Source organism: Ruditapes philippinarum, unplaced genomic scaffold (genome assembly GCF_026571515.1).
Source record: "Ruditapes philippinarum isolate M1 unplaced genomic scaffold, ASM2657151v2 ctg6848_1_1_1_1, whole genome shotgun sequence".
Classification (NCBI taxonomy): domain Eukaryota; kingdom Metazoa; phylum Mollusca; class Bivalvia; order Venerida; family Veneridae; genus Ruditapes; species Ruditapes philippinarum.
This window is the reverse complement of record NW_026867275.1, coordinates 2,718-15,089: the sequence shown is the minus strand read 5'-3', so window position 1 is coordinate 15,089 and position 12,372 is coordinate 2,718. Positions and strand designations below refer to the sequence as shown.

General features: G+C 31.0%; 1 protein-coding gene across 1 annotated transcript; it reads left to right on the top strand.

Annotated features, from left to right (window-relative positions):
- LOC132735485 (uncharacterized) lies at positions 1 to 3,164 on the top strand. The gene is made up of 3 exons (XM_060722440.1): positions 1 to 522; positions 1,266 to 1,383; positions 2,668 to 3,164. The coding sequence occupies exons 1-3, from the start codon at positions 141 to 143 to the stop codon at positions 2,723 to 2,725; spliced, it is 558 nt and encodes a 185-aa protein (XP_060578423.1). The 5' UTR covers positions 1 to 140; the 3' UTR covers positions 2,726 to 3,164.
- The last annotated feature ends 9,208 nt before the right edge of the window (positions 3,165 to 12,372 follow it).

Below are 12,372 nucleotides of genomic sequence, written 5' to 3'. Positions count from 1 at the left end.
TATAACATATGGTTTTGCTAGACTCGCATTATTCAAAACTGAACTGATTAATGCCTCTGGCAAATACGCCAATAAATATATATGTGTGTATTTAGGAAAGTTTAATTTTACGTGAAAATATTAAACGTTGTTAATTAATAATGAAAACGCTAAATGGCGTAAGGATACTGACGGCTTGTGTGATAGTTGTTTTGATAATTTATTTGTATAACAGTACTCAAAATCAGAATTTAAAAGAAAACAGTTCGGATATAAGAATATTTTTTACAGATGGCGAACAAAAGAAAGTGGTTTATAATAAACATTTACAACTTTTCCTGGACGGACATCCATCTCCTGTTGTTGGAGGCAAATCCTTGTTCAACCATTCTTTAAGCTATGATCAAATAAATAGGATTTCTCATTGTCGGCAATATGTCGACTGGATAAAAGGCGCCGAGAACTTTGCTAAGGACAGATATGTCTGCATCAATCATCATGATTATCTCAAAGAAAATAATACGATACTTATTGAGGTTGGAGGTAAGGTATTTCATTCATAAACGTATTTTGATTTGTATCTTTACGGCAATGGGCACATTTTCCATAATTATTTCAAATAGTGATAAAAACAATAGAACTTTCTCATTTGGATAATTTCATGAAATGTTGCTTGAACAAAAAATGAGAATAAAGTGTGAGCTTCATAATTATTTAGCTGTACATGTATATTATTTGTGGATTTGAAGAATCAAAAGATATGTTATCTTCACAATTTATTTATAATTGTGTAAGGTATTTTTGTTTCGGTGGTACAGAAGGGAGATCGGAAACTATTATTCGGCACATTGTTAGGCAAGGTTAGGATTAGCCTATCCATAATGCCCAAACTCTGATAGATTAATTGAAATACATCCAGTTATACGTGCGCACGAAATATTTGACACGTGTGCCTTTGGCAGTTAATACGTCTGCACGTTATACATTGTAATTTGAGTGAGGCTCATGGTAGTTTATAAGAGCGCACGTGACAAATAAACTTTTCCTATTTCTTTGTACCACCGTTATTCTCTAATCTATCTATTTAAAAATAAGGAATTCTATAGCAGTGCGTGATCTATTGTTTGAAAAAATGGACAGCATACTGTTTATTCAAAAGAAAATCTAAATCATAAAATGCATTCTTATAAAATTGAAAACCACATTATTTGCTGATGAAAAGTATACGAACTGTTGATGGGTGTTATAAAATGTCAATTATTAACTTCACCATTATATAAAACCAGGAAACTTTGGGTCAGATGCTTCCTTGTTTACCGCCGTCTACAACCCACGACATCTGATAGTTGAGCCGATACCGTACTATGCTACACTTTTACAAGAGAAATTCAAAGACAATCCAAGGTAAACTGTTAAGTCACATATCTAAGCTAAACCAGCATAAAATCAGCAACAGCTGTCAGTATTAACCAAGAAGCGGTAAGGTAACTTTCCGTTATTTTATTGATAAAGAAGCAGCAAGAGTCATTTACAGACAAGGTCTTATTCATACTTTGTGAATTGTTTTAATAAAACAGACTTTTTCAGATTTCTATGTGAATGTAATTGTTTACTGTATGTTGGTAGGAAATGAACAATATCTTTCCATTGACAAAAAATTTGGTGACTGCGTTTGTACTGTCACTCTCCAAAAGGAGGTTCAAAAATTGTGAATCTTTTTGTAAATTTAGCGAAAAAGTCAAAACGGTTGATTGACACGTTAACATCGCCATCATGCCGTAAACCCTTGAATTTTGAATTATCGGTCACTTGTCATTACGTACATTTATTAAAAAAATCATTTTCTGTTACCAATATTTGTCAAAATGTGGCAATGCCACGTTCAGTTATTTATCAAAAAGCGGTAGGTTCACTTTCCGTTACTTTTTTTCAATTAAGATTTTCCATTACTTATATTTTGCAGACGCGGTAAGTATCTATACAACGATCTTTCAGATAGAATGATCTTGAAACGCCCTAAATGATTCCCCATTAGTAAGATATATTTTGTTATATAAAATACAGTGTAAACATTGCAATATGAAGATTTAATGTTTAAAGGGCTGCATTTTAAGATGCATTAAATTCAACATCAAATGTTTCTAAATAACAGAACGAAAGATAAAAAAAATCTTAACATGAGACATTTATTTCATTTTTTGTCATAAAAACAATGAATAAATTAAATACTTACGAAACTCGATATTAATACTTATACCATCAATAACTAGTAAGTTCACTTTCCGTTATCTTTATTTATCAAGTAGTACATATGTCGATATACCTTATTCATATTAGTCGAAAAAAAGAAGTGGTAACTTCACTTTCCGTTACGTATTTTAAACCTTCCCCATTATTTTTATTTATTAAGCACCGTGATTGACAACAAAATTATTCTCCTGATTGTATTGACAATCACTTTATATTATAACTTACCTAAAACATACGAACTATGCGAAACTTTCTAGAATTTAAGGATATCATTACCTCAAATATGTTTTTTTCTTATGTCAACACAAAATTTAACTAGTGGCAGTATTAAACTTAAAAATTGTTTTCCATATACACAATGAATCAAGAGATAACACAAAGAAAGGCAAAAAGATATCTTATATGACTGCATAAAAAAATCTTATTTTATATCTGCAGGGTCACTGTTCTAAATTTCGGACTCGGACAGAAGACGGAAACGATTGCTATAAATTGAATTCAAAGGCGAAGGTTCGAACATTTATTCGAATGATTTTGGTCAGAAGAAAATAAATGTAAGTGTCATTAATTCTACAGAATTTTTCCAAAATCTTGGCGTAGGAATATACAGTGTAGATCTACTTTCTATGGACTGTGAAGGCTGCGAACTTGATGTTCTAGAAAATCTACTAGAAACTGGAATGGTGAAATATTTCAAAAATATTCAGCTCGAGATACACACCTTGGCTTATTTTATTATAGACAGGGAAGATTATTTAAGACGGTATTGTACACTCCAGGAACATATGCGGCGGACACATAGATTAACGTATCAATACAAACACATGTGGGAAAACTGGAGACTGTTAGATTTGAAATAAAAATAGAAATTTGAAATACGAATTTGTTATATCAGACTAGGATAAATCTAATAAAAACTAAAAATATTAATACATATTAATAAAAGAATTTCTTATTATTCTTATTATTATCTTCACCTAGATTGATACAGCCTCTGATTGAACTGCTGTCTTTGACTCCTTCTCATGCCTAACTCATCTGAAGACCACCTAACATATCAGCACAAAACCGAAAACCATCCTGCAAATACAGTCAAACTTTGGTTTTAACTAAAGAAAAGCACCATTATTTTATTGATCGTTTGTTTGGCTTTTACGCCGAAATTGGTCATATCTCGGCGAACGGTCCGAGTATTTTTGCTAAATATTCAACCAGGAAATTTCTCCTCAAATGCCTGACTAATACATGACTTCTGTTTCAGGGGTCAGAGACAAATGACCATTAGACTCAATGTCCAAATAGAAATTTAAAGTAGTATGTTATAAACCATAACAGTAGTGCATATATCGTAGTGAATCACTTGTGGAGAAGTTGTTGGTAAGGTGGAAAACCGTAGAGATAAAACCAAAAATTTTGTTCAAAATCCAGTAAAAAAAAACTAATGTAATAATAACAGAATATAATTGTTGAGGTATAAAACCCCTAATAAATTGGTGTAAATATAACCAAAACATTGGTGTCACCGTTTATAAGATTATTTGAATGTGAACTTAGTTTTATATAGTATCCTGCCGCCATTCGGAACTGCTTCGGCTATTATCTATAATAACCTCGGAAACAATACGGATTGAAAGTAGTTCTACCACGTGGTTTACAGATGTAAACAGAAACAGAGATAATGTAAAACGAATGTATATATTTGACATCTAATGTCTGTTCCGGTACTCTTATTCTTGAAAATACGTCTGACAACAATTTGTAATTTAAATATGCCCGCTGATGTTCAATTTTGAACAAATCCGACTAAATGTCAACAGGTTTGGTTTTTTGTACTTTCGGTTTCTACAGCCATATTAGTAAATATAAATAATGTATTGTTTGCTTTTGTACCTATGAATTCACTTATTTTAGGTGGACTATTACTACATATATTGGAAATAAACTTGTCAACAACTCCCAGCATTAAATTTATACTATTTGTTTACATGTTTAGTTTCTTAGCGTAAGTTAGACCGGAATACCGCATCCGTTCTGTGTATTCATACTATTGTGTTCGAGGTCCTTTGTCGAAGACTGACGGAAAGGGCCGAGTAGTTGCGATTGATCCTGCCGCTATATATCATCTATCAAACATCCGGGTTTCCTCCCTTTGATGTATAACCGCCATTGTTAGCTGATTGATATGCACTACACATACCGAACTTTTACTGAACTACACTTAATATGGAGGCAGGTGAAAACGTCAGAATTGTAAACGAATCTGAGGGTTCAGAAGTTGAAAATATCGTTGCCGATGAAGATAGTGAATCAGTGGCACTGGCCGAAGATAAGTCGCCTACTTTCGGTTTCACTGAACCCTCTTGGAGAACTGATCTGTGTCTTGTTGTTGAAGGAACAAAGCTTTACGTCGCAAAGCTAAGGTGATTCTGTCACTTGCATCACCAGTATTTGATGCAATGTTTCAATCTGACTTTAAGGAAAAGTCAAATGACGAGTTAGAATTGCCTGGGAAGAAACTAAGGGACGTCTTAGAATTCCTTCGATGTATTTACCCGAACACATACACCCAAATTAATTGCGACAATGCTAGGGTCATTCTTCCTTTGTTAGAAGAGTACCAGGTCCTACAGCTTAAACCGAGATGTGAAGTAGTTATACTTGAGACTGTTACAGAAGAAACATCGACGGATGATCTTTTACAGTTGTTGAAGGAAGCATGTTTGTATGATCTTAAAACTTTGCGTGCTAGATCGATGCATATTTCTGATATCATCTAGGCCATGTGATGTATTGGACGAAAACTACTGTAAGTCGTTCCCTTCGGCAAGTGCATTAAATGAGATATTTGTACATGTTAATACATCAATGAAGAGAAAGATAGCTGAGCTAGAACAGGTTGAAGAAAAATGTGAGTTGTTAATGCAGTATGTATCGTCAACATTACGGGGAACAACAGATTTGAAGTTAGATCCTGAAAAGAAATGGGACGACAAGATCATAGTTCTATTTGAAGCAATTTGTCCTGACAACAACGAGAGTGAAGGAGTTGAAATTGAGATTTGGGAGGTCCCTCTTAAAATTTACACAAAAAAAGTAAACAGTAAGCTTTACTGTGGTGTTAGAAGCATTGGTGAATATAAGACTGCCTGTGATATACATGTACTCTGCATAATCGTTAATAGACATCCAAATGGAAAAAATGGCACGATTGTTCACAAAGGCGGATTTGATCAACATAATAAATCTGTAACATTTGAAGTTTTTGACAACACGTATATCAACAGCATTGACAGTGGTTACATTCTCAACGGAAAGATCGGCTATATTATAAAGTTGTTCATGTCGAAGCCTAACAAATGGACTGATAGCCATTGCAAAACAAAACCTCTGTTTTCTAATATACCGTTAGTTTAAATTAAAGTATTTATGTGGAGAAATTGTTGGTAAGGTAGAAAATTGTGAAGATATTTATGTATTTTTTGTAAATTGTTTAATTTAACATCTATGGATCACTTGGCTTATTGTGTTCGTGTTAGTTGTAATCCAGTCCCAGGGAGTGCAGAATAACAATGCTGTTTATTTACTCTCTTTACCCTTGTCACCAGAATGAACCATATAAGCGATCATATTAAAGTTTGTCTTCGTGTTAGAACTTTAAATTTTATCAGGACTGATAAAGTTTAAAAGATGCACTTTTGCAAACTGTTTTAAAAAGTGAGTCTTTTGTAAACTGCTTTGAAATTATTTTATTGTCTATTTATTAGCTTCATTCATAACAAACTTATTATTAATGGAGACTTTATCAATTATGTTAAAGTGTATCAATACAGTTTCTTTTGTGTGTACGGTGATTCCCCTCTAGAAAGTGATTACTCTCATGCAAAGTTAAATATTTACAGAATATGAAAAAAAAAACGTTTAAAATCACATTAAAAAAGAGTGCCTCAACATAAATTAGTGCACACAGTCACTTAAAACATATTGGTCTTGTTACAAATACATTTGCATATAAAATCAAATGGCTGCGAGCTTTGTGGTATTTTCTGATCTTTGCAATCTAAATCTGTATTTTTTCTGTATAAGTTTATTTTGAAATACTATAATTAATCTTGCAGGGCACCGAGTTGCAGCGACTGCGTTTAGATTTTTTGCTATAACAGTTTGAGTTTGATACATACGGAATTTTGTATAACCAGAGTTTTTTCTTGCATCATGAAATCATTTATGTTCATTTCTTTATGACAGCCATAATATACCCTTGCATATCCTGGCTAATTTTTTTTTTAAATCTCTTAGAAAAAAATTAGTTGCCACGACTGAGATTTGAACTCCAGACCTCTCACATTGTAAACGAGCGTGCAGCCCCTCGGTCACGATGATGTTTTATATAATTAGACTGAATAAAACCAAATTATTCTAAATTTAGAATTTCAATTGATGGTTTTGTCATTCTTATTAATTTCTATGTAAACCTGTTGTTAATACTGATGTTGATGTTTTGGCGAAAATCTTCTCGCCCAAACAGTGCGAAAGGGAGAAGAATCCGTTTTGTGCAAAATTCTGTTTTGTTTGTTTATTTTGTTATTTTTCTGGGTTGAAAAAGTTGGCCAGATTGAAATATTGGAAATGCTTGCTGCATTCCATTGTAAAAATGACTTTTAAAAACATTTCTGTTTTGTATTAAATAAGATACTACAAGTCATTTTTTTAAATACCTGAATTGTCTTAGTCAGATGGTCTCATAATACTATATTCAAATTTATTTAATGTTATACTACTTGTATAGCCTCTATATTATAACCAGATATTAAAGAAATAAGTATAATACAATATCAGGGATTTGCATATACGAATATATTATATTATTGAACAGTTTATTTGCAATTTATAATGCTACACTGGATTTATTTTTTATTGAATATTCCTCTAAGAACAACTGTCATGGCCATTCGCAATACAGATTACATTTAAATTACAAGAGCTGAAAAATGATAATTTGTAAATTGCTACTGAATTTCTTAATTGACAAACATTGATGTTTTATATCAGCATTTTAATGAACTGTTCAACACAAACAACAGCATATGCATCATGCGTGTATATCCAAGATACTAATATGCCGGACGATAGATTTCCAAAAATAAATGCCTATCTATGATAACAATTGTTTCTGAAAAATATGGTGCTGTAATGTAAAGATTATCCTGCATCAAATTTAAATGTCACACTGCTATGAATACAAGTTACATGTAAACCTAAAAGATGTTGAAAATGCATTGTTTATGATATATAAAACGGGTTGGTGTAATAATGTTAGAAATGTTGCTTTGAAACATATATTGAATTTAAACAGCATTGTAATACTGAAAATTATTTGCTTTCGTCATTAACAAGGTTGAACGAATTCCGATGTGGTATATTTCTGTTAAAGAAAGAAACCGGAAGATATGTCGGTGTAAATGTTTACGAAATACTGGTAAATGCTGTAGAAGAGGACACTCATTTTCTTTTAAATTTCACAAAATGTAATGATTAACGAGAAAGCCTTTTATCAAAATGTAACTTTTAGATCCTGTTTTGAACATATGCCTGAAGTAAATAAGTTTGTATCTGCTGTCAATTTATATTGTGTGCATGTTGCTAAATTCTTAATTGAGGCTATTAATAATGGAAAGATGTTTCGATATAGAGTAGGAAATTAACATCTAAAATAAAATGTTTAAAATATGAGTAATATAATGTATAATTTTGACACCTAAAGTGATCAGATAATGAAAAGGTAAGCTTATTATGTCCTAGAACATTTTAATGTCCATTACTACGTGAGTGTGTGTATGTTGAACAATTTATCCAATGTTTGTCAAGGAATGTCAATAAGTTTAGAGTTACATGAAATCATGGTCCGTTGCCATGGTAGCCCCGCCAAATGTCGAAGTTATTCAAACTTGCCACATTCAATTCAAGTCATTCAAAATAATGAAAGCGTTAGAATTATGAGACTTTAAACGACGTTATTGACACTATATCTAATATTGAAATAATAGGAGAGTGAGATCATAAAATTTGCAATACCAAGGACTAGTGCAGATCAATTTAAAAAAAAAGTGGTTCCAATGTAAAATATTCGAACTGGCTCGCACTTGTGATAAGCTTGAGATATACTCACTATGGCATTCGATCGATATACTTATTTGTCCATAATGTTTAATTTATAAAAAATACAATATCACGTCGATGTCGAAATCCGACCTTAAGTCGTATAAGATTGCCTGTAAATTATGTAGCTTTATGCAAAAGTTCCTAGATTAATTTGCTATAAAGCGAATTTATTTTTCTTCTTTTTTTCTCTCTTTGTTTGCATACTTAAGTCATGCTCTTTGTTTGATTTAATATGGGAGTTTCCAAACTATTTTATGCTGTGTACGAAAATGCGATGTCGTAGATCTAATTATTGATGAAGCACCTGCGAGAAATGGAAACTTTTTATCTATCGCCTAGTAAAAGCGAATGCGCGAAATGGAAAATTTTATTTAAATATACCGTAAAAGATGAACATATTTTATCTGCAGAAATAGACTTAATTTTTCATAAAGACATTTATTGGCAAGTAGATGATGTTATTAAAGTGAATCTAAAACATTTCATTGGATGAAAATGTCGGGCATCATCTAAAATAATTATTGTCATATTTTTGGAGATTATAATGGATTCTACGATCATGATGGTCAAAAATACCATAACAAACATTGTTGCAAGAGAAAATTAATTTTACTACCATCTAGACATTTGAAGACAAAAATCAAGGAAGTCACGCTCGAAGGTCAAACGTAATAGCTTTCTAAGTATTGTTTGACAACATCTGAGGGATAGTTATATGCAAGCTTTAATTAAGTACATCTGTTAAAGAATAAAGTCTGATTATATTTTTATGAACAAACGTTTAATTTCACTTTCAGTAACTAACTAAAAATCAAAAACATGTAGAATTCCATATTTTATGAAGACCGAATAGGGTCCAGCTGTCACAAAGCAGTGGTTTTAGAATGTCAAGATATTTTAATCTAAGGGAACCGTGTGTTAGAAATATTTTCGGCACCCAAGTTATTAATATATTTTACAATATGTCATTCATGTAAACCATTCCACAATTTCTCATAAAATGCCCTTGTCAAGCAGAAATTTTCAACATTTACGAGCCTATCATTTACGGGACTCACCCTCTTTTACATTCTCTTGTGATTTATGCTGCTAGATTTGTTGAATTATTTCAACTTGTTAATGGACGTTGGTATTATTGGAATAATATTCTTCCACAAAAACAAAGAAGTATCCATGTTTTTAAACATACGCATCTGAAATGTGTTTTTCACTTGCATATAGCTTTTAAAAATCATAATTTTGATATTGTAATTGGTATTCAGACGTTTTGACTATTATATATTTCAATGAATACTTACTTTCGTAAAAGATGAAAATATTTTATCTGCAGAAATAGACTTAATTTTTCATAAAGACATTTATTGTGAAGTAGATGATGTTATTTAAGTGAATCTAAAACATTTCATTGGATGAAAATGTCGGGCATCATCTAAATTGATTATTGTCATATTTTTTGAGATGATAATGGATTCTACAATCATGATGGTCAAAAATACCATAATAAACATTGTTGCAAGAGAAAATTAATTTTACTACCATCTAGACATTTAAAGACAAAAATCAAGGAAGTCACGCTCGAAGGTCAAACGTAATAGCTTTCTAAGTATTGTTTGACAACATCTGAGGGATAGTTATATGCAAGCTTTAAGTACATGTGTTAAAGATAAAGTCTGATTATATTTAATGAACAAACGTTTAATTTCACTTTCAGTAACTAACTAACAATCAAAAACATAAAGACTTCCATAATTTATGAAGACTGAATAGGGTCCAGCTGTCACAAATCCGTGGTTTTAGAATGTCAAGATATTTTAACCTAAGGGAACCGTGTGTTAGAAATATTTCCGGCACCCAAGTTATTATTATATTTTACAATATGTCATTCATGTAAACCATTCCACAATTTCTCATAAAATGCCCTTGTCAAGCAGAAATTTTCAACATTTACGAGCCTATCATTTACGGGACTCACCCTCTTTTACATTCTATTGTGAATTTGCTGCTAGATTTGTTGAATTATTTCAACTTGTTAATGGACGTTGGTATTATTGGAATAATATTCTTCCACAAAAACAAAGAAGTATCCATGTGTTTAAACAGACGCATCTGAAATGTGTTTTTCACTTGCATATAGCTTCTAAAAATCATAATTTTGATATTGTAATTGGTATTCAGACGTTTTGACTACATGTATTATATATTTCAATGAATACTTACTTTCATAAACGTATACTTCAATCACAAAAATGAAGTCAACATGAAAACAGGCTTGTCCCATATCTGGCTGAACTGTCCCGTAAATGGTAAAATTAATTTTGGAATATTCATTCGAGTAAAAGGAAATTTTGAGTCCACGCTTATCGATGTAAACGCAATAACATTGGAGTATCTTGTATTAATTGTAAGATAGAAGATTCTTTGGAGCAGATGTGGTGAGAACTACCTAGTATTTGTCCTTAAATAAATACATTTTAAAAACTTTATAACATTTTCATAGATGTTTCAGTTGAATGGGATATGACTATTCATGCATCTTGATATCAAAGTGTTTTAATTTATCTAGATACTTAATATCTGATACTTAATTAATTAAAATGATTGATATCTGTTTAAACAAACATACTGTTCATTGTTTTGTAGTTCAATTAAAATATAATAGTAATAAGATTGATTTGTCCCGTAAATGACCAGAGCGAAAGAAAATCATATAACAGTGATTTTCTCAATGAAAGTGATATTTCTATGAGAAACATTGTTTTCGTTTACACTAACTTGGATTTTATGCAAATCTAGCAATTTTTTTTTTGAAGTTCTAAGACCATTACGCCCATTCTCAATAAAATAAAGCATTTGAGGTTGAAAAATATTAAAAATTTGATGTTGTCATTGTGTCATTTTTTATCGCTGAAGTAAATGTTTAGGGTATTTTGCAAGTTTGCCAGAAATATTTTGAACAAGAAACTATGATATGACAGGATGGCATTTATTTCGGTAATGACACTGTATTTCTTCAGTAACGTAGATTTCAGATCTAATAATGTAACATATTGGCTGCATATTAATAACAAATGTCTGTAAAATATATCAAAATCTGTAAATTCTCTATCTAGAGGGACTTTCTAACCCAGGAAAATTCAAAGAAGTTGGGTACCTTGCTAATTTTCAGTCAATTTCTTCAAAGTTAAATATTCGTAGAAAGCAAAAATAGTCAATTTTGAAAATGATTATTTTATGTCTTCATTCAAAGGATATATATCATATATAATATATGAGAGGTCGAATGCATACACAATTTTTGTATTAGCAATTTTTTTTCTCAAAATATTCAACTTTCCACTTTCTTAATATTTGGAAAATTTAGTACTAAACAGTTCGATATTTATCCCCATATAGGATGTCACGTATGTTTCATTTTATTCAAATGCAAGTAAAGGTTGAGAAAACAATTTTATTTTTTGTAAAATAATTTATATTTATGGATATTATTTTAACATTATTATATATAGAATGAAATACGGCCAGTAAGCTCTTTGCAGAAACGAATTAGTTGTTGCTGAGAACATCAATATCTTGTAATATATTTTTAACATTTCTGCTGGTACATCAACATATTATTAACATATCTTTCCTTTGTAAAAACAATTTTGTGTCTTCTTATATCTAATACAAGGTAACCGTTACTAACAGGCATGCTAATCCCAACTTTATCTTTAATTTTCAAAAATTGTTGAATTGTGAGTTGGAGTAACGTATGTTTCACACTCGCTTATTTATGAACTTTATCACGGAATTTAAATTTACATGTAAAATCGACTTTTTATTTATTTGGGAATCAAATGCACATCATTCTATTGTCATGAAAATGCGATTTTATGTTTTTATATATGCATGTGTAAACAATATAAAGTCTGTTTGATAAAAGTAACGTTTGTTTCACTGTGGTTACTTAAACAAGTAAAAACACGACCAAAGTTAACAAAATTT